The sequence below is a fragment of the Neolamprologus brichardi genome, chromosome 15 (genome assembly GCF_056152115.1).
Source record: "Neolamprologus brichardi isolate AB-2024 chromosome 15, ASM5615211v1, whole genome shotgun sequence".
NCBI lineage: Eukaryota > Metazoa > Chordata > Actinopteri > Cichliformes > Cichlidae > Neolamprologus > Neolamprologus brichardi.
The window spans coordinates 32,714,677-32,738,628 of record NC_142118.1 but is presented as its reverse complement, the minus strand read 5'-3'; the positions used below and the strand labels follow the sequence as shown (position 1 = coordinate 32,738,628).

The 23,952-nt window shown below is 40.7% G+C and overlaps 1 protein-coding gene across 1 annotated transcript in view; it reads right to left on the bottom strand.

Moving 5' to 3' along the window:
• Nucleotides 1-11,316, bottom strand: part of LOC102782515 (3',5'-cyclic-AMP phosphodiesterase 4C-like) — an 83,166-nt gene extending 71,850 nt beyond the window's left edge. The window contains exon 1 of the mRNA XM_087852718.1: nt 10,856-11,316. Within this exon, the coding sequence (XP_087708844.1) occupies nt 10,856-11,058 (203 nt within the window). The 5' untranslated portion in view covers nt 11,059-11,316. The remainder of the gene's footprint in view (nt 1-10,855) is intronic.
• Between the last annotated feature and the right edge of the window lie 12,636 nt (nt 11,317-23,952).

Sequence of the window (23,952 nt, the reverse complement as noted above, 5' to 3'; positions counted from 1 at the left end):
TGAAATGAAAACTCAGAATATTAATTTTCTTTTTCAGGAAATTATTACAGTGATTAACTTATCTTTGAAAGCATTAGAGCACCATTAAACATTACATCCTGAGTAAAATTAACAAACAAGTTCATCAAGAGGGCAGCAACAGCGGTTTCCGAGAAACACCTGACCCGTTTCTGAAACAGGCGACACGACTCACTTGGAAACGGGAAAGCACTGCCATCTCTGCGTGCGTCCGGACACCAGCTGTAAGCAAATGCACCATAAGCAAGAAGGCAGCAATCGTTTGTTAAATGGATGTGCCTTTACATCACATCTATAAATCTGAGTTTAGGACAAACAGTTCTGCCAGAATCAAATCTACATGAGATGAAGCTGCAGAAATGAAGGTTTGCACTGTGTTTCCCATGAAATCAGAGAAAGTTTAAGGATCCAAATCGACATGTTTGATCTCCCAGAGTAAAACGGTGTGTTTGCTATGCTGGCCCGAACTACCACACCCTTTGATATGAGTGTTAGATTACTGGAAAGTGAACAGACATCCTGATATGTAATTAGATTTAGTTAGCTGCTAAGTTTAATTATGCCTTGACTTGAGTCTACCCATTGTCCTAACAGCCCAACTGTGATAGCAAGACAACAAGATGGCAAAAAGTCAGTGCACAGTCTACAATATTCATTTTTTTAATGTTTATGCACAAATAAATAAAGCACAATGCGCTAATTGTTCAGCTTTAAGTCGACAGTGGGCACAATTTTTTAAAACATCTCTGCAGTCTGATAATGTTCTGGCTCCATTTCTGACAGATACTAACTGTGCCTGTGGAAGAGAACGTGACTGAGCATTTTTCATCTAAACCTTGTAGGGAGACGGTAAAATGAACGTTTCTGTGTCTGCTCTCAAACTAAACACACCATCATGATGTCAGTTTTGAAGATCTACGGTTTATGACATAAGTCATGCGTGGTCAAAAAGACTGAGGTCAAAGAATGAATATATAATATATTATATATTATAATGAATATATAAATATAATGTGGCTAAAAGCATATTAATGCAGCCAAGCAAATAAATGAATAAAATAAAAGCTGATAATCAGGAATCAAGATATGTAAACATTTGAAAAGCACAGATGGGATCGCAAACCTCAGAAGCAGTGTCCACTGTTTGTCTTCGTAATCAGAGACAACTTTGAAATGTCAGAAAATGTGCCAGATTTTCTGTGAGCTGCAGGTTGTTGTGCTGGTAAAACAATTAAATGTGAGGCTCTTTCATAAGAGACAAAGCAAGAGGAGGGGCCTTTGCCTTGCTTTATTCTAGCTAGCATAAATTAAATCCATTATACCTTCTGAGTCTTTTTAAAGAAACTTAATAAGCAATGCAGGCGCGGAGCTACACTCCACCTCCACCTCTTAGGGCATTTTAATTAATCAGTGTGCTTTCAAATACATTTTTAATGTCTGTCTTCTGTGCAGTGGATTAATGCATTAAATATATGACAAGGTAGACAACGCACTGTACTTTGACACGGATCCAACAATGAACGAATGAATGTCACGAACGATGATTAGGTACATTAGGAAAAAACATTTGCTAACAATATTTGCCTGAATTTGTTTTGAGTGGATCCAAGAGCCAAAACTGGTACATATGCTTAATCTTTTGATAAAGCCTATTAGCAATTTTCAAGATGGCTGCCAAATATATATATATATATATGTGTTGTTTTATTTCCTAGACGACCCTTTTGAATGATTTTAGCGTGAAATCATGTATGCTCCATCACGTACAAGTCAAAAACAGCTATAAGCTTTTAAAAAAGATTATTTTAAATCTCAGTTCTTTTGAATTTTTTAAATATTATGTTCATTTCATCACCCCCTTGACAAATGCGATGTCACAGTCTTCATTTGCGTGTTTTGTGTGTTGCCTAACCGTGCCTGGTTAAATATACGTCACCTGTATGTAATTGAGCTATAACAGTGGAACTTTATTCCATTCACGACTAAAACTGATGAACGTTTGTGCCAGCATGATAGAGCTGAACCAAAGGTAGAGGAGTCCATCAAGAGTCACTGAATTGAAATTTGAATGTCTAAACCTAGCTGTATGCATGTTATCAAAAGGATGGCTGTACAGTTCTTTGTCTCTGGACCATCGGAGCGCCATGTAACATTTGTGTCATTATAGTTATTCTATGTGACTAATTTCACTTACCTATAGTCAAAAGCATTTAAAAAGTTAAGAGTAAAATCTGGTAATTTAATTCTGGAGCTGTTTCATGGAAATAATGACAATATTGGAATTTAAATGTTGAAAATTCAAGTGGCTAATGGGATTTTTTTTTTTTTAATTACTGGCTCCAAAACCTCGCAGATTTTGCTCATATCCACTTATGAAAATTGTTTCAGTTTACTGAAGCCAAATAACAGCAGGAGACCCAAAGAATACAGAAATGTTAGACGTAGTTTTTTTTAGCTCTTGTTTAAAAGAAGGACCCAGCATCCTGACCCTAATTGTTATTGGCTAACATATTTGGTGAAAAACAAACTCAAAGACTGAACAGTGTCTCCATGGACCACTCTGATTGTTTGGCTGACAGCGTACACTGAAAAAAAGGGATTGGCCAGCTCTTGGATTTACATAAGCATCTTGGGTGTATTTAACACAATTGCCTCATGCTTTAAAGTTAAGTGTAACTATATAGTGTAGAAACTACATGATATGCAGAGAGGGTAGATTAAATTGTTCATATCATGTTCAAGTGAAGTAAGTCAATAATATAGCAATGTTAAATCCCACGACACTGCACGGGATTTCAGTCTCGCACTCTTTGGATCGTGGTTTGAGGAAGGCATCCATCTCAGTCAAGTCAAGCAGCCACCTCTACTTTTTTTGGTATACCAAAAAAAGTAAATTGGGTGGTTGTTACATTAAAAAAGTCTACCTTGTAATTTGAACACAATAATTTCATGTTTCTATGAACGTAATTAAATCATGTAGGATCTGTATGAAATTCAACAACTTAATTTGTTCTTGTTGAGATGACATGATATAATCTAGTAAGAGTGGTTAGTTGCTGAACTCATGAAATTCACAAGATCACATGAGATTTCAAACTGCAGGAAAATCAGTGGAGTTATAAGAGGCAGAGAACTACACACACACCACGTGCATGCTATTGCTATTTATTGTGGATTAACCTGTCAAGGACAAAAACAAAAAAATTCTGCATCAAATACAGGAAATCATAGCTTTCCTGTACTTCCTAGATTGTTGGCATGGTGGTTAGTGCTGTTGCTTTATAGTAAGAAGGTCCTGGGTTCAAATCCACATTCTGGCTAGTTTGCACTGGTTTCTCTCTGGGTATTCTGGTTTCCTCCCACAGTTAAAAGTCATGCAGTTATTAGAGTTAGGGTTAACTGGTGATTCTAAATTACCCGTGAATGTAAGTGCACGTGGTTGTTTGTTTCTATGTGATAGACTGGTGAGCTGTCCAGGGTGTACCCTGCCTCGTAACCTATCACTTCAGGGTTATTTCCCAGCTCTCCTGCAACCCGGAGAATGGTAGTCATTGTAAATCCATTCAATTTTTATGGTAACCAGGATCTAGACTTTGTTGAACATTATGTAATATGAAGACAACATGTAGTATTTAAGTGACCAAGTAGTACTGGGGTAAAAGTTATTGAATAGTGTTGAAATAAAATGACAAAATTGTGAAGGATTAAAATATTCCAAGAGCTCAACTTACTTCATCTAAACATGTTTCAATTGCGTTTTAGGAACACAAAATGCACAGGTTTATTGAATATGAAAAAGTTGTGTTGATTTAACTCAGTTGTTTAAGTTTCTGCCAAAGCAAAACATTTGTGTGCAACAAATGTCCACTATTGAATCAAGTAAATCCAACATGGCCTTTTTTTCAGTGTAGAGGAAAAATGCAGGCTGCTTCGCATTGTCTCTGTAAGCCTTTCAATAGACTGCAGCCATACTGAATCGATGTTCCTGCCACTGAACGCTCATCTTCACCTTTTACAATAACAAATCTTTTCCAAGCCTTTCCAAAAGGAGCACCACGTACTTGGACTATCAACACGAGCACTGCTGACTGATAAATTAACCATTTACTGACACTCTGTAAAAATCAGACACTAATGAATTCACGTCTTCGCCAAAAAGAGACACAGTAACTAGCTTCCCATCATAGCTTTTGTTAGAGTAGATTCATTATCAAATAGCAGAGAAATGCTCAGCAAATATGAAATTCCCAAAGCTTCCTTCCTTGAAATGACAACACATTAGCTGTTATCGGATGGTGAAAACACCGACCCATCAGCACCCTCTAATTTCACTGGAAAATCCTCCCCTGCAGGGGTAGCAGTGGTTAAATGGTGTCGATTAAGTAATGGAAGTTGATTAATGCAACATGCACATAATAAGTGGCACCTGCAGGTCAGCTCACACGGCAGGTATGAAACATGACAACATTGCTTTCACTAATCTTCGCTGTAGTGATGGATCCAGTCCTCTTTGGGTCTTTTGTCAACATGAGACTGGTTAGATAACATTCAGCGAAGCTGCCCCTTGCTCTCTGATAACCTAGTGGGTAACCCTTCATGCCATTATCACTGGAAAGCAGGGCTCCATAGCAATGAGTGTAATTTTTCAGTATCACCCCATAAGAAGTGCTTTCAAAGCAGCCCGTTCCCAATTCAAGTTGACCAATTCTCCAGATCACAGTTTCTTTTCTCACTACTCATGGCCTGGAGTGTGGAGCCACTGGTAATGCATGAACACACTGCAGACCTAATGACGTGAGAACATCCTGTGGCCACGAAGCCAAAAATCCATTCCCCCTGGGAGCTGACACACTCGCATCAACAGGACTGTGCTGCTGAAGACCCCCCGAGGAAGACAGTGCAGCCCTATTTGTTAATTCATTGTAATTCAGCCCGAAGCGTGGCCTTCAGCCTGACAAACAATCCACTCTGTCGTGTCCATCTGGCCTCTGTCTTTCTGTGCCATTTGTGAGCCAGTCAGCAGGACCCCAGTTACACCTATTAACAGTATTAGGTGAATTTCAGAGTTGTCACTTTCACCAAAAGACTAAAAACTTGAAAGGCGTTTGTTCTTTTCATTAATAAAGAGAAAATTATTGAACCTCCCAAGGACAATGATGGCAAACAGAGTTATCATCCTGCTGGACCCCCTTTTGCCTTCAAAAGGAAAATTGCCTGAAGACCTGAACTCTTTCATGGCATGCATTTTCAATTTCTCTTTGCTATTCGGGCTGATTGGGACCTGATGAATGTAAAAACAAAGAATTACCTGATTTTTTTTTTTTTTTTTACCTGAGTTTTGTTTCTGTGAGAAATGAGATCCACATGTGAGGACATTCAATTTAAATTTCGATAGAACAGTGGCAGTATAATGTCCTCGTAAGTGGTTATCAGGCCCTTGTAGAGCAAAATGTAATTTCTTGGTTTAGACAACCCAAAATGTGATGTTCACATATGTGGACACCAGGTCCTAGGAGGTTAAATATTCCTAGCGTAGATTCAACAAGGTGCTGGAAACTCCGAATTCTCAGGGAAGGATTTTGACAAAGTTGCTGCTGATTTTTTGGCTATACGTTAGTGATGTTCTCCTCTTTCACCAAATCCAAAATACAAAGTGTGCTGTATCATAACACCACCAGATCCACTGATACAAGCTGGGATGGATTGATGCTTTCATGTTGTTTACTCCAAACTCTGACCCTACCATCCAAATGTTGCAGCAACAAGGCAGCATGATCTTCTGCTACTGTAGCCCATCTGCTTCAAGGTCTGACATCTCCGTTTTGGGCCATTCTCTGTAAACCCTAGAGTGTGGGAAGATCGAGGAAGATCAGCAATTTCTGATATACTGAGACCCGCCCATTCAACATTGACAACCATCCTGTTCAAAGTCATTTAAATCCTCCATGACGATGCTTGGTTTGAACCCCAGCAGGTGCTCTTGACCATGTCTACATGCCTAAGCGCACTGAATTACTGTCATATGACTGGATGATTAGATATTTGCTTATTACAAGCAGTGGAACAGGTGTACCTAATGAAGAGGTTGCATAACAGCTGTGCTCCGATGTCGGCTGTATTTAAAAGCAAAATTATGGTGCAGAGAAAAAGTTAGAGGAACACTCTTATCTGTCATTGACTGAGTACAGTAATCCAAGAAAGAGCTGTTCGTGCCACAAGAGAGATCTGCTAGCACAGTATTAAGCTCCACATCATTATACCTAATGAAAAAAAGATCCAATTAATATTATATGTGGGTACAGCTGTAGTGGCCATGATTCCAGAGAGATTCTGGCATAGAGAGAGTCACCAAAAATTAAAGTTTGGTCTACCGACTCTACCGATTTTTATTGTTTTATTGTTTTATTTTTTTTAACTGCAGACTCAAATTTACAAAACAGGTGGCTTCATAACTCATTATGTTTTTTACTGGGTCTTACATAAAATTTTAGCCCACGTGTGTTGTAGATGATTTATATTTAAAAATAATCTGAGTCATCCAGAATGATCCACAATCAGAGGCATTCTGGGACAAAAAAGAAAAAAGGAAATACGTACTCAGAGCAGGGTAAAGGCAGTGCCAGCGGTGTTGTCGTTGGTGGCTACAGAGCGGGCTGACTCACTGCTCTTACTCCTACCTACACCTCGTACTGTTTGCATTTTCTCGATCATCATTGAGAGATGAGAAGCTGGCATTCACACTGGCAGGATCGTATGGGGAACTAACGGATACGGTAAAAGCAGCAGGCCTACAGTGAGGGTGACGGAAGAGCTTGAGGGTAAGACGGCAGCAGGCTTCATTGTCCAGTCCACTGTGCCATGACTCTACTCTACAGTGCAGTGAACTTGGACAATCCATTTTAATTTATAATTTGTTTTCACAGACACATGGATATACACAGAAACCTCCACAAACACATACGGCATACGGTATCCCTGCCAGTCTGCGCACATACTACCTTCTTCTTACATATTCTACTATAATTGTCTTTTTTCATTTCAGGTTAGTTTTTTGGGTACTCTGAGGTCTGACACTTACAAATTGATGTGGCTTCACTGAGAAAAGTCAGAAAAGAATTCCCATTCTGCTTCACAATGAGTCTTTATTGAACCTTTGTCATATTTTCTTCACTTTAATGTTAGATTGTGACCCAAAAGAAATCCTGTCTGGCTTGTGGCCTTTCTTATTTTTCTGTCCGTCGATTCATAATAGATCAGGTTCAGTTTAGCTGCTCTCACATTTGCTACCTAACTCCCACATTAATGCTACCATTTTGCTATTAACCTCTACCCACTACCTTAACCTCCTAGGACCTGGCGTCCACATATGTGGACATCACATTTTGGGTTATTTAGACCAAAATACTCAATTTTGCTCTACAAGGGCCTGATATCCACTTACGAGGACATTATACTGCTACTGTTCTATCAATATTTTAAATGAATACCCTCATATGTGGCTCTCATTTTTCTTAAAAACAAAAATAAGGTAAAAAAAAATTCTGGTAATTCTTTGTTTCTACATTCATCGGGCCCCAATATGCCCTAATATCATAGAGAAATTAAAAATGCATGCTGTGGAAGAGTTCAGGTCTTAGAAGGTTAATGGTAACTTAACAGTCAATGTGGGTAACTGCTAATAGTTAAACAGCTGATGTTAACACTTATTAACTATTCAATGCTGTTGAAACAGGAGCTTTACTGGCCTCCTGAATTCCTCATAAAGACTTGGACATCAGTCCTTAAGATGCTTCACTCTGCTGAGTTGCTGTTCACATGTTCAGCTACTAGTGAGGGGAGGGGCTGTGTGGCTACCTATTAACAGCAATGAGGTTGTGTGCCAGCTAGAGGTGAAGGTGAAGACAACACTGTTGGTGTCAAACCTCCAAACCTGCAAATATCTAACCTGACAGTAGTTTTCAGTATCAAGTAGCATTCTATATAAAAAGCCTGCCAACTCAAATGTGGAGCCACCCGCTGTGGTGACCCACTTTAAACAAAGAAGCCGCTGAAACTAGCTAGTTGTCGAGTATCATGCTTTGTTTTGAGGCTACTACTCAGTACATATGGTGCTCTGGTTGTGAAGACCCCCAAAACCAAACAGACACACATGCAAAAAAATGTGCTGTTATGTTTTCAGAATTTTTGTATTGAATGGTGCCATCAAGCATCAAATGCAGAGCATGCACTTCTACTCAGAAAAGGAAAAATGACCTGTTGGAACAAATTGAATCATTAACGATTATTGCCACGAGCTGTTGAGAAATGTTCAGTTGATAATGAGAGATGAAAAAGGGAAACGAGAATATAATAATGAGCCAAGCAGGTGTTTATTGTCTGTTTGAAATTATGCAAGTGCAGGAGAAATTTCCCAGTGTTACCCCAAGGCACGTTAAACACTGAATTAATCTCAGTTCTGCTACATTATGTCAACACGCCGACCAAATATTGCACTAAGCATGCATGCAGATGGAGGCATACATACTTACCTGTTTGAATTTTGGGCACGGCTGAACTGAGCCTCTCAGTGTATTCGTGTTGTTGGTGTTAAACGAATATGGGTTGCTGTACGGTTCAGACTATCCAATGACTCAATACTTCAGTTCTGATGCTTGAAAATTGACCATTTGGCAGATATTAGTGCCAAACCAAGGGTACAACCAAGTTAGCACTCCACCCTCTTGTTACTTCTGCTTTCAGAAAACAAGAAGCTCTAAAGTTGAGACTTCAAAAACCTAAGTCCATAACCAGTTGTTGCTACTGCCATCTTTATACAAAGTCTATATTGTCAGCTCATGCCATACACATCTTACCCCAGCCTTTTTCTGTCTTGTTACAGAAACAATTGTTTGTTGGTGATTATCTTCTTCTTATTCTCTTGGTGCACTACCAGGGGACAAAAACAAAGCACTTCAGTGTAGTGTGAGAAAGCTCTGAGGCGAGACGAGCTGCCGCATTGCTTGTTGACAGCGTCTGGGGAACGGAGCTGAACTGACAGTGGTTTTCATGCCTGTTCAGCTCTGCTGCATCCAATCACCAAAATATTTTATGAACTTTATAATTCAGCTTTTTATTTCCTATAGGAAATACCGAAAACCAAGGGTCAGCGCGTGTTACATAAACACGCTAATGTTTCCCTACAGTCTTATTAGCAATGGAAAGACACTGAGCTGGGGTCTAAACTATCGTGGCACTAAATCTCGACAGAGAAAATGAAATAGTAATGAACAAAAAATGAGTTTTGCAAAACTCGTTTAAAATAAAATGCAATTTACAAGGCTCTCAAGTTTAGTGCTTTTTCATTTCTTCTCCTTGAGTTAAAAGCACATCCTTGAGGCTCTTTTCAAACTCAGCACAGTAAAATCACACAAATAAGGGTGAGGCACAAACACCAGCCATCAGTCTCTCGCCTGGCAATTTCTGGGTGCAAAAGTAGGGAGAGGAAGTCAGAACCTTTTCCCAGCCCGGTTGAGCAGGTTTAAAGAGTGCCCTGTTAACTACATCCTCCCTCCTCCATCATTCCTAAAAAGTGAAAGGTGCAGAACACAAAGTCAAGCTCGAAGAACAGGTAGGCAGCCTGTGCAGGAGACACCCACTCAGTCACAGGGGATTATTTCGTGGGCTGAATAATCCAAAACGCCTCTCATGGCATGATCAAAAGGCTTTATGTTTGAGTTTCTTATATGTTAAGAATCAGATTAAGATGAGCAATCAAGGGAGAAGATTATTCAAAAATTGCATGTTACATATTTTTATGAACTTGTAATAAAGAGCAGAATTTTAAGTTTTCTGAGGATACAGCATCAAAGACCCCAGCAATCACCTCTGAAACCCTCCTACGTACAAGGAAATGCATAACAGGTCAGAAACAGCCTGGAACTAAAAAGTCATATGAGCCTTATCTCTGAAATGTTTGCAAGGATACAGTTTGTGCAGGTTTTCAACAAGTCACTATAGAGAAAAGAAAAAGCTCTTCAACAACACAGACACTGTTGCAGGTCCATTACTGATTCACAGCTCTTATATATTCTACATGTGAATGAAACATTATCTATAATGACATTACAGGGATGATTAAGGAACTGACCTCTCAGCCCATTGTTCATTCAGTGGGCTAGGTTCAGTTATTGTGCAAATGTACTGTTTATAAGTTTGGGGAAACCTGCAGAAGTCACCTGGATGAAACGTTTCTCCCACTGAAAACATCCAAATGAACTGAATCAACCTTTTCGGATGTTAAAGGGAGTTTTTAGGGCATAGAATCTAAAACCCATTTAATATGTTTGCACTGTGTGCTTCAGGGTCTGAGTCATCACCCGTTTGTGTCAGCAGCATTAAAGGTTTTGGTGGGAAACAACACTGGGGAGGGGGGGGGGAGCCTCCCCCTAACCCCCAGCCCCACACCCATGACTGCAACAGGCAGCAAAGACTAATGGCCTGACATCATCTCTCAGACACTAACATCTAGCCATCACCCCTCTGCTCAGCTACATAAACAGGCAGCTGTCAAACTGAGCACTGTTAAGTGTAAAGATTATGACAAGTTACACAGTTTCACTTTAGCTACACAGCTCGTCGAGCTTAATCGACTTTCAGAGAGCATTGGTTTGCGGGTTCTTCTGAACCTTGACAATTAAAACTATCGTCACGCCATTATTTCATCGTGTAATTAGTCAAAGCAACGCTCCAGTGGGTGTTCTGAACTTTTAGGCTTTTCAAATTGACTCTCATTCCTGAAGCGGTGGAAAACAACTCACTTGCTTTTACTTTAGTGACTCGGGAGATTAAAGAAGGTTACCGTTTCAGCGAGGAGGGCCAGGACATTCGGGGTTTCCTCAGTCCGGGACGGAGCTTCTCCAGGGTCCGGTTGCGGCACAGGTAGCGCTCGGTGTCCGAGTTGAAGCGCTGTTTGATGCGTATGTGAGTCCTGGGCTGCCGCCACAGGTGTTTGGGCGGCTTGGCGAGCCCCGCTCCCTCTCTGCTCAGCGTGGTGCACTCCATTTTTTACTTTTACGTGCTCGATGGATTTTTTTTTTCTTTTTTTGTCTGTTTTTGTAAAAAAGCGACTTCTGAGCTACAAACAGACTCGGAGAACAGCGTAGAGCTCGTCTGCAGGGACTGTGAGGAGGAAGGCACGCGCTTCAGAGAGGCGCGCGCGACGTCATGGTGCGCTGCTGTCCACGAGGCGGAGTGCTGAAACGACTGTGAGCCTCTCAGTCAGTACCAGCTCCCCCAGTCTCTCTCTCTCCATCTCTCTGCTTCCTCCTGCTTCCTCCCCCTCCCTCTCTCTCTCTCAGTTTCTCCCTTCTTTTCTTTTCTCTCTCTCTCTCTCTCTCTCTCTCTCTCTCGCCATCCTCACCTCTTACTGTGCCTCTCTCGACCAGCTTCCTCCTGCCATCTCCATCTGTTTCCCTGTCTGTCGCTGTCTTATTTGTCAAACCGCCAATCATCAGCATTACACAACATTGCCTTATCTTTATTGTATTTGCTCTGGTAGAGCAAAACTGCCTGTTCATTATTTGTAATTGATTTTTGGAAAAATCCATCTTTTATCTTTTGTGTCATATAAGAGATATTGAGCAGTCAGACAGATTTTTGACATAATGAGGGTAGAGATATGTTTACTGGTCAGAGCAGCACTGGTTTAACATATTTCATTAACCCTGTCTCAGGAAATCACAGTGTACAAGCCCTCAAACTAACAAATAAAGGCAAACCAGTGTGTAACTGAAGATAGGAGTGGTTGCATGTTGGTATATAGCCATCTGAACTGTGGCGGTTATTTTACCTACCCTACTGGAAAAAGGCATTGTTAGCAATGTCGCAGAGGTTCGCTCACTCAGTATCCAGACCCTGGTGAAGATCAGTAAGACTGCCGGTGCCAGACTAAGGCCCCATGCTTCCCGGTTAATCCCAGCTCTATTGGAGTCCCTCAGCACTCTGGAGCCTCAGGTCCTCAACTACCTGAGTCTCTGAGCCACAGAGCAGGAAAAGAGTGCCATGGATGCTGCCAGACTAAGTGCTGCCAAATCCTCTCCAATGATGGAGACTGTTAACATGTGTCTGCAGCACCTGGATGTTGCTGTTCTGGGAGAACTGGTTCCCAGACTCTGTGAGCTGCTTAAGAGTGGAGTAGGCTTGGGCACCAAGGGTGGCTGTGCTAGTGTAATTGTTGGGCTTTTCTCTGTATCTATGAAGCGCCTTGAGGCGACATTTGTTGTGATTTGGCGCTATATAAATAAAATTGAATTGAATTGAATTATAAGGCCTATAGTTTAATGTGCAGTGCAGCTTCCTATAAGGTTGCAGTAAATTTTATATGTCAGACTCTGTACCCTACATCTCATTACCAGCTGGAAGATTGGGTTGCGTTTTATAAATTCGAATAAATTCAGGTTTATAGGCACAACAGGAAAACAACACAGGGCTGGTTCAAATTACTGATGTCACCAAACCCACTTATTTTTATTATGTAGGAAAAATAGGGCCTGTATCATTAGCTAACAAGCTGTTTATCCAAAAAGGATTTTCAGTCTGAAAAAAGCACGATTACATTACAAATATCAGCCATTTTATTTATTTATTTTTTGGTAATTAATGCCTGGACAGCACACACATGTTTGTAGATGTTCAAACATGAAAATGGTCAGCCTTTATGTCTAAAAGGGAGTCAGGGGAGATACAAGTGCACACCCACATGCACATGCACATGCATGACCTTTCAGTGGGAGGTTTCTAACTGTTGTTCCAATTACTACGCTTCTTTTTTTTTTAAACACAGGAGATGCCTTTCATTATCACCAGAAACCACAAAACAACAGTCCACATTTCTATTTTTGTCTCAGTGTCACACAGACAGCCTTTGTCTGCTGCTTACGAGCACTGACCATGATCACCAAAACATGACCATGTGACAGGAATGTGGTACAGACGAACGAGGCAAATGTCTATTTGCTGAGCTTGACTCACATAATTTGTGTTAATGAAACAGTAACAACAGCTGCTCCAAACCAACACACAAGACTTCATTTCGTGAACAAGAAAAACATGATTCCTAAAACTTTTAATTAGAATGAAAAAAAAACTATACTATAAAAGTACTATGCAAAAGTCTGGAGTCACTCCTCATTTCTTTATATTTTGCTGGGAAAGTTATGGTGATTTGTTGAAACGTGCAAAGAGACACATACCGAGTTTGTGCAATTCTAATGAACGCAAAATTCAGCATTCAGTACGACTGAACTCTCTTTGGCAGCTTTCTTGTCATTTCTTTAAGAAGTCCTCAGGAATAGTTCTCCAAGCTGAAGGACGTCTTTGAATGTTCACTTCCTTTTGTTTCATTCTCTGTCAACATGATCCCACACTGCTTCAATAATGTTGAGGTCCGAGGTCTGGGCCAGTCCATGACTGTGTGTGTTTTTCTATCCAGGTATGCTTTTACTGCATACACTGGCAGTGTTTTTGGGATCTCTGCCATGCTGAAAAATGACCCACTGCCAATGACTTGCTTTCCAGATGGTATTGGATGGTGGATCAAAATCTCACTGTATTTTTCTGTCCTTTAAGATCCCCATCACCACTGACTAAATGCAACACAGACCATGACAGCCTTTCTCTTTGTTTCCCTTCTTTAAAAATGGCCTTTTTTAATTTGTTGGTGCAAAAGTGTTATGCCATGCCTGTCGATGTGTTTTTTGTTACCGGCTGGTTGTAAGAAGTTCCTAAAGATATAATTTACAGTTTTTCCCAATTTGTCTTTTATGCTTAGACACCAAACATGTTCTTTCCTTGAGTCAGTGTTAAGTGGCTTAACCAAGAGAAAAAGCAACTAAACAGGAAAGGACTTAAAATGAATGATAAAGACCTTCAGAAAGCCTTGAGAGCTGTTGCCCAAGTGCACTTAAAAATGTAAGAAAGTCAGGCTGCTTGGAAGCAAAATAAAATGAAATTATGGGTGTGTTAAAACTTTTGCAGAACAGAGAAAGAAGTTGCCTCAAAATTATTAATATTATTCTCCATTTCACACAGAGTTCATCATCTGTGTGAATCATCTGTGCGTTAAGCTTCATCTGATGAAGCTTAACAGATAAACAAAGCCCCACAGAAAAAGGAAGATTAGCAATTTTCCCTGTTTAACCACATCCACAGTTCACTGAAGGAATTCCTCAGAGGCAAAACAAACAAACATACAAACAAACAGTGTGTGTCACTGACCGGTGCTCATCATGGGTGGCCAGTGCTAGACTGTACAGCTCTTCTAGCCGGGCTAGCGGTAGCATGTGTCCTGGAGATGTTCGCCGGGTATCGAATGAGTGGTCCTGATGGGAGTGTCTCCTCCACAGCGGAGGCAGCAGCAGTGGGCCTGAGAAACGCCGCCGCACCACATGGTTGCCCACTGGTATAGAATCCCGAAAATGCTGCATCCCAAAGGAAAAAGCAAAAACATATTGGTAAGTTTTAATGTAATATTATTCTCCAGTCAAGGTGACGTGTGTGGAAACAAGCAGAATACGTACTCATCTGAAAGTTTAATCACTCACAGCCAGTAAAACTAATGCAGCACAACAGAAGAGTCCAGAACGCCTCTTTAAAGGATTAAACCATTTTACTTAAGCCATTTGAAAGCTGCTCATAAATCAGTCACAACATTAAAACGCCCATTACGGTGTACTGTGCTGCCAAAACATGGACTGCATTGGCCCTTTGAAAGTGTGCATAAGATGTTAGCAGCAGATCCCTTAAGTCCTATCAAGGTAAAGACTCGATAGAGCTGAGCTGCTTTTCCAGATCATCTAAAGCTCAAGAGAATTTGGTGACTAAGTTGAGACTTTTAACTCTTTGTCACGCTCCTCAATCCATTCCTGACCAAAGTGTCAGAGGGTGCATGCTAAAATGTGAATCACTGAGCCTTAGGCATCCACCAACAGTTCACTGGAAGCCTATGCAGAGGCTACCAAAAATGGTCAAGGATGGGCTGTTGATGGATGCCCGAGGCTCAGTGATTCACCACTCAGATCTTTGCGTTTCTCAAAGATTAACTACAAGAACTGACTGTGCACTTGGTGGATAACAACTCTGAGACCTTAAAAAGTGTCATCATAATGAGGTAATCATTTTACTCACTTTTTATATTGTTTTTAATGATGTAGCTAACTGGAGCACAGCCACTGGAGGCTGCAGTTGTGATTCTGAGTGAAACCACCGAGAGGACTGGCAAGAAATTGGCCCTGCCTAGAAATACTTTGTAACAAGCTGTAAATAGGCCAAAACCAAAAAGTAGCCTTTCCAAACGCTCATCAGACTTTGCCAAATTTTGTGTTTCATGATGATTTGCAAAGATAAAATCAGCATCCTGGACTTCAGCTGAAAGCGTTCACAGAGCTACGTGCAAGTCTACATTTTCCTGGTGATGCTTGCTCTTGCTCATGATAAACCTCCCATAGTGCGTTTGAAATGTACATTTTAAAGCCTTCTGTATACCACTTTAAATTTGCTTCACAAATGGCCACACAGGGTTCCCGCTGAGTAGCCTCCACAGTGAACTCTATGAAATTAGGCAAACAAATCACTCAAATATTCGTTAATAAAAGAACAGAGACGACACTTTAATAGCCTAAATGTTCTGAAGTATCATCTCATCAGTTACAATTACCATATATTTGCAATACGTCACAGTTGATGCATGGACATGTACACAGTTTAGGATGGAAAATAGGATTCATAAGCGTGTACCCGTGACAGACTGAAAGCTGAAATTATTTCACTGTCGCAATTAGAAATAGTTCAATAAATAACTAAAATAAATGTATGTGTATTTTTCCAGGGACACGTGGCATCTGCCCAATCTGCCCCGAGGATACTGCAGGCACAGCACGAACTCTTTCCAGGTTTCAGACCGAGCATTAATTTGACTTTTTTTCACCATTTAATATCCAACGAGTGGAAAGTGATTAGTCAACAGGCGAGCACGCAGGCAGCAGCTTACTCTGCCTGACAAACAACTACATATGATTGTGAGTCTTCTTTAAACAGTACATAAGCAAGTCTCCCCATTAAAAGGTCAAATGAGAATGAGGCACCCTGGGAAATATACATTCTCCAAAAATCCATGTCCATTTCGGTCGCTCTGAGCCTCTGCTGCTGTAATTTGGGCTTCGACTGAGTTCACGAGTGGAGTTCGGTGGGAGCTGATGGATATTGATCTGCCATCCAGCAAGTCTCCTTTCCCTGATCGGTGCTGTCAAGCATCAAACATGACATGACTGTCAGGCCTGCTGCCCACCTATCATCGCAGACTGCTTCGCCTCCAGTGATCTGGTTTTCTCCACCTGTCTCAGCTTTGCCTATTTTCTCCCAATCAATACAAACAAACAGCTTCAACCTTTGTATCAGACTGATATGAAACTGATGCATCTCGTACTCAAAATGTACCCCGCATGGCATTAGCTGACCCTGTTGGAAATGTCATTTACCAGGAGTTCAAATCCACGGCTCCTTTTTCACCTGCACACATTTATGGGATTGCAATAGACAGCGGGCGTGAATGTTAAACAGCTGATTTTGGCAGAATACAGAGATTGTAAAGATGTGGGGGATTCTGAAGCTGCCCAACCATCTGACATGTTGTTCAGATCTTGGCAGCTTAAATGTTCCTGACTGTGGACCTGGTGCTGCATCTAAAGCCTGGTTTGTCTCTTTGTGCCTGCTGGCCTGGCAAGTGCAGACCTCGAATTAAAATCAGTTTGTCATTTGCTGTTTAAAAGAGCTGCTGGCTCTTTTAAAACCACAGTTCAGTGGTCGAAAATGCAAACTTCAAGAACTGCCTCCCTTCCTCTACTGACGCGGGATGTGTGGTAACGGGCGGACGATTGGATTGGGTACCAAAGAAATACCTGTCACGTTTCCTCCCTGTCAGTTACTCTGTTGTTTCCTAACTTTCTTCGAGCAGCTATAGGAAATCTGTTTCGCACAGGCATCAGAAACAAGTCCCACATTTCTGATAGTGTTCGCACACTGTGTTGTTCAGACTGTGCCCAGCTGTGTAATATAAAGTCTACTGTGGTTTCGTGTTGACATGTTCAAAAAAGGTGGACTGTAACCCGGTTATCTAAGGGCCTGTGAGCACACCACAGAGGTTTGGAACATCTACACCTGTATGCAATACTTATTTAACTGCTCGTATTAACCTGGTTGACTAAATGGAGACTTTTGATCAACAAAAACAAAATTTCTCTCTGGTCCCTGCACACAACCATTTGCCAGTTTTACACAAATCTAATATTTTTCTTCTAAAGCTGAAATTTCCCCTGACAGCAGTTCTTTTCTGATTTTCCTAAACACGTTTTTTGACATGACACACATGTCCCGCAGCCAATCGGAACCGGGGAGGAAGCATCTGGCTCTGTTATCACCTGGCCGATCTCCTGCCACGCCACACACAGGAAGTGAAAATGAGTTGGTGGCGGTAGGCCTCGTGCATGATAAGATGGGATGGTGGGTTCTCAGCAGGCCTCTGCTGCTAAAGAACCAATGAGCTGATTCCCAATGGCGGCACGCTTTCCCTTTAATCAAGGGTACGAATGAACACTTATGACTCACCCGTTCTCTGGAAGTGCTTGTCGTGTTCTCGGCGCAGTGCGGGAGGACACGGCGAGAATCAAAACCCAAAACACAACTGCATCTGTGCTCAAGTAGGGCTTCAACACAGCTCAGTGTTAAGTACAGATGGATTTGTAGTGAACAGTAGAACTGATAAATCAACAGTCGTGCATTAAAGCTTCCAGTGTAGAAAAGATTATTGGGCCAAAAACTGCAGTTTGAGTTACATACAGATTTGTTTGTAGCTCAAGCTTATTCATCTTTCAGGGAGATCAGCTAGTTCATATAGTAGTATTCATTTACTGGTTTAATAGTTTATGAATTACAAATCTGTGATTGATCAATTGCAAGCCTGCCACAATGCAAAACTCCCAATATGAATCTGAACCCAGCCCTCCACTAATCCACACTGAAATATCTTTTTAACTTTTCAATTAGTTGAAATTTTACAGACATTCAAGGTGCTAAGAGGTTAAATCACCTAACCTTTTACTCATCTACACTTCAATTTATGACTAAACACTTGGAAAACAATAATATTAGGCGTCATATAAAATACAACAATATTATATATCTGTGTGTTTGCACCTTTGTCCATGAAGCCCTCCAAGACCTTCAGGAACTCAGCAACCAAACTTGGCCCACAGGTACATATTAGGACCCTGAAGGTTCTCATCTATATCAGATATTATCATGTCATCACGTTGCTTGGCAACCGCCTAGCAAGAGGCAAAAATTATGTTTTTTTAGCCTTAATACACCTGCAACGCCATCCTATAACATCTTATCCATAAAAAAAATGTATGATTCATGCCTAGCAACCGCCTAGCAACAGGCTAAAATAACCTCCTTTTTAGCATATAAACGGTATATGAATATTTTTTACCTGCAAAAATTGCATTGCTTTTCTCAGTTTAACTGAGTACAACAGTGGCCAAACAATACTCTAGTACTACTATAATACAGTATGTACTAGAATAAGTTTAGTCACTGTGGGCTGTTATAGAAAACTCAAGATTTTCCACTTCTTCTTCACAATAACTGCCTTCAAAGAGCCACTGGAGACTTCCACTGTACAGTAAGGCCAAGAAGGCAAATGACTCACCACCAGCTAATTTCTTTTTGAAATGGGGAATATTTTTTTTTTAGCGCTTTAAGATAATTTGTCTCCTTGTCTATTAACAATGATGAAAATTGATAGCTAAAACCAGACTGGTTATACAAACAGCTGCAGATGATGAGTTGAAATCTGTGAACCTCAATGTGACCCACATAGTGCTGGTTGGAGTTACAAGTGTGCTTTAATGCAACTACCACCCAGCTGCAGTCATGGTAAGCTGACACACTGAGAGGCAGACTTCTAGATCAATGCAGCAAAGATTTTAAAAAAAGAGTTTTCTGGTCATTTACACTTAAAAAAAATAAAAAGAGGAACCACTGGCTGCGCCAATGCATCAGCAAGCATACTGCTGCATTGACATCATCTCACGCATATGGTTGCTCATGATGTGGTGTTTCACACATATCACAACACGTTATAAATTTGAATCTACCCAGAACATCGAAGTAACATTTTCAGTCTGTATTTCTCAGTATTACACTCTGTGCTGTTGTTAAAATGATCCAAGTGGAAAGATCCAAAGAAAGACTGTTTGCAATCTGCTGTGGCTTTTCGAGCAAGTCTTGCTGATAAATTTATTTCCATTGTGATAGTTTGTGTGGGCTTTTATTCTGGGTTTATGCTCTTATAATTTGTTTTATAAACTGAAACTACATCTAGGCCCTTCTGTTTCTCTCTGCCTGTCTAGTTTTTGATTAGGCAAATGACTTGATTAGCTTGTTGCGTAAATGAGGCAATCAGCATCAACCGCAGTCAATCAAAACTTGCGTGTCACATGACAGCTCCTTGTAATTTGGCTCTGGACCCCTTCCACCAATCACTTTCCTCCAGATAAACACTGGAATGCTGTTCATAATCCATCTCCTGGTGTTCATAACAAACAAGGGTGTCATTCTTCATCAGGAGGACGCTGTGCGTTATTTAGGATCTGGCAGGCTTTGTTTATGGCTTACTGAAGGATGTATATTTGCCACAGTATTTGAACAAATTTAGATGCCCAGGTCAAATAAAGTAAAACAAAGGTTGTGAAGTGTCAGATAATCTCACATTGGGGGGTTTTATACAGCGAGGCAGGACCTGATATTCAGAATGTGTATTAGCACGTGTTAAGAGTGCTAATTGTAGCAGGCCAGACACCTTGCTGCTCTGACCACAGACTAACAAGCATCCGATGCTTAACACCACAGGTATCCCACGATTCACTGGGCTCCCATCTGCTCTGCACAGCAAAGCATCTATGCACTGTGCTCTCACACGTGAAACACAGGTACATAAAGAAACACAGCACTCGCACATCGCATCCTGTTAATAGCACAATGATGTAATCAGAGACAACAAGACACACTGATCCTTCTTGAACTTATGAAAGCAATCACAGCCAATGCTGTTTCTCAAAATGGGAAAATGAATACTGAATCCAACCATCATAACAGTGAGGGGAGGGGAGCTCAGCAAACCTTCCCGTTGTGTGATCTGTGCATCATTGCACTGGCAACGTTCACCTGTACACTTAATGCCACCTGGAGGTGCAAAGAGCGCGATTAGCATCGCTCCAGAAATAGAGCCAATCAGACATCTCCCCCTCAGACCTCTCTTTGCCTCTGGAGGTGCGTGTATGTCATGATTAACTACGCAGGCAGATAGAAAAACAGCATGTTTTCATGAAAGCTGAAATTTTCCAGACGTCACTTCAAAAGTTAACTTACATGAAAGCCAGCGGCTACAGCCAGAGGCTGTAGGGTGGTTACATTTCTCAGATTAGTGTTTTGTAGCTTGTTCGTCTGTAATTCAGTCAACTGTAAACAGGATTCAAACATAGAGCAATTTTACTTTTCTAAGCTTAGTTTTAGAAATATTACAGCAAGCTGCACGCAGGGTTAAATAACACTTACACAGGGAGATGCTGCAGTTTGTTTTACAGTAAGATACCATCTGTTATCTGAAAGCTCTTTGCATAATGAGGTCAAAATCTTACAATTTTAGCAAAAGAAACCCAGTAATTTACTCTTTGCTAAGGATTTAGTGATAGTTGGGAGGAAAAAGGAGGCCAGTAACAGATGTCCACCTCCACCTGTTGGAAAAAGACTTGTTGTTTTTGTTGCTGAGAGTAGTTTTATTCCATGTGCAGCTCTGCAACAACCTGCAGTGCTTTCCGTAACAGATCACAACTAGGCTCTGATTTGGGTGTCTAACTGTACCAGTGTGCAGTCCAGCACAGAGCACAGGAGTCTGTGCTCAGTTGCTTAATTGCAGGGGTGTTGGTTCAATTCCAAGTTCAAAGTGTACCAAAGTATTCTTGGACAGGATACTGATACTGATGGCAGGAACCTTAACACTGCTTGTAAAGCTTCAAGTAAAAGGTGCTGTGGCTTTCCTGCGAGCCTGCAGAGGACAACTGCAGAAAACACATGGTGCATACTGCTGGGATGACCTGAAATCAACTTTATCTGTCAGAGCCGACACGTTAAGTGTTCTGTTCATGTGAAAGCGTCCAACTTTACCAAAAACCCCTAAAAACAAAAAAAAACAAACGTTTTCTAACCTCAGATCATAGTTACTAAGTAAACTTCATTATCAGACAGTGAGCATGATGGTCCGCGCAGATATCTCCGTGCCTGTTTTTTGTGGACACGTGGACACGTCCTTGGACAAATTACATCACAATACACTGATTACAACAGGATTTACTGCTTAGCTGTCATGTTTCCAGCTTTGTGAACTAACTTCTATTGCTGCAGGTGTCATTTAGACAAAGGTGCAACTAAAGCTTCAGAAAACATACAAAATACCAGTTTTCAACCTTTTTACTCATGTTTTTATTCTTGAGGTGTAAAATTGCTGTGCAATAAAATCCAAACCCAACAGATCGTCCGGATGTTAGGTAGGTGAGTAGGTGGAAATATGAAATGTTTCAGTTTGAACTGCTGTGAAGTTTTAGTGAGTGTGAAAGTCGGCTTTCAATAATCTCACAGTATTAACGCAACCTCTCTGTGGAGTTTAATTTTCACTGGTGTAACTTTTAAACCTTCCTGTGTGGCTGCAATCCAGTTTAAGAGCTTTTGAAGCAAGCAACTTTTTACATTAAGATGTTATCAAAAGCCTTTTTAAAGTGTTTCTCTCTACGCTCAACTGATTTTAAATGTGCATGCGTTTGTTAGCAGCCCTCCTCTTCAGTGTCTTTATTAACTAACTGTGAACAAAGCCCCGAAGCACAGATAAACCTTTTCACGTCTGCGGGGCAGTCCAAACCAGTCATCATCTGACAGGAAGGTGCTGTGTCACGCATGCAGCACAGTCACAATGAGGTTTGGATATTATACACTTATCGCTAAAGTCAACAGACTTGATAAGGCAAGTAGAAAGGGTGTGTTAGCATTTGTGTGTGTGCACAAAGAAAAGGGCCAAATTATTTACCTCAAGCCGAGACATTGATGCTGGTTAAACGTTGCAACAGCCAAACAGTAGCTGGAAGAAAGAAACAAACAATAGAGAGGAGGTGTTAAAGTGACACTCATCAAACTTGTTATTACATTCAACATAAATCCAAGTTGATCATTAAACTAACAGAAGGGGTTCGGCTCCAAAGAGAGATGAGAGAAATCAAATATAGTAGCCCATTAATAAAAAAAGAGATTTAAAGTATAAAAGCATAAAAAAATATTGTTGAACTTCACACGACTCATTAAGACCACCTGGCATTACCACGTGCTGATGATCGATGAGCATGCCAGAGGCATCAAAAGGCCTAATGAGCCTTTCTATCTAGCCAGAAAAGAGCATGATAAAGCACTTTTATTACTTTGATGTGCTGATTTTTTGTATTATTATTCTTGACTCTCTCTCTCGCAGAGTGTTCAGCCCATGTGGGTTCCAAGGATGCTGCGATAATAATAAAACCTAGCACAATAAGCAGAAAATATTGCACAAACAACAGCAGGGACAAAATGTGCCGTCTCCCCTTCAAAGGCAGATTAAATTAGCAGACGTGGACATTCCTCAGCGCCTCATATAAACTATGATAAATCAAAAAAATTGGCAATGGGCTGGGGTGAAGTTTCTAACTGACTCAAAGTGCTTCTCAATATCTCATATTCAGGAATAAATGTTTAGACTCAACACATAAACTTATGGGTGGAATTCAGGCCGACAAATGTTAATTTACTACTGACAGTTACGCAGTTAAGAGAACACACTGTGTATTTACAGATGTTTTTCAATGAAATGACTCTCCTGTACTTCTTAAGCCACTGATTCTTTTCCTTTTTTCATGCACTGTGCAGGAGACGACAAAGAGCTTATGTGTTTTTTACCTGTAAGATTAAATAGTACATCTAGCAAGTGACACGGGCCTAATCAGCTTTGAAACCACATAAACAGACACCATTGCCCTACTCTTGTGTTTTATTGTTGATGTTGAGATAGGGACAGGAGGAAACAGCGCTGCAATCACGTTAGATGGCATATCAGGCAGATGAGCACTTTAAACTCTTAAAACTTGTAATTATCCAAAACTGCTACTGATTTTACTTTGTGAAAACACCTCCAGCCATGTGCTTTAATTTTCTGAGGACATACACAACCAGCTACAATAACTCAGGCGGCCTTAAAGTAAAGAGGTAATAAAAATAAATACATGATTTTTAAAAAAGCTAACATTAATTTGGTGTTGGGATTCAGTGTTTTTTGTGTGTATGTGTGACTCCCAGCACCTGAACTAAACTCTAGTTAATGGCTAAAGTTAAGATACTTTGGCTTTTACTTTTCTACTGTGGTACACACTCACCGGTCACTTTATTAGGTACACCGGTTCATCTGCTTGTTCATGCAAACACCCAATCAACCAATCACAGGCTAAGAACTCAGAAGTTTGAACCAAGCATCAGACTGCTTTGAGCTAATAGGAAGGCAACAGGAACTTAAATAATCACTTGTTGCCACCGAGGCATGGAAACGAGCATCTCTGAATGCTAAAGCAGCAGAAGACCACACCAGCTGACTGAAGGTTGGAAAATGTTGTCTCCTCTGATTAGTCTCGATTTCTGGTGTGATGTACAGATTGCAGGATCGACATTTGGCGTAAACAAAATATAAGCATGGATCCATCCTCCTTGTGTCAAATGTTCAGGTTGATAGGGATCTGTAAAGAGGGAAAGTTTTTGGCACACTTTGGACTTCTT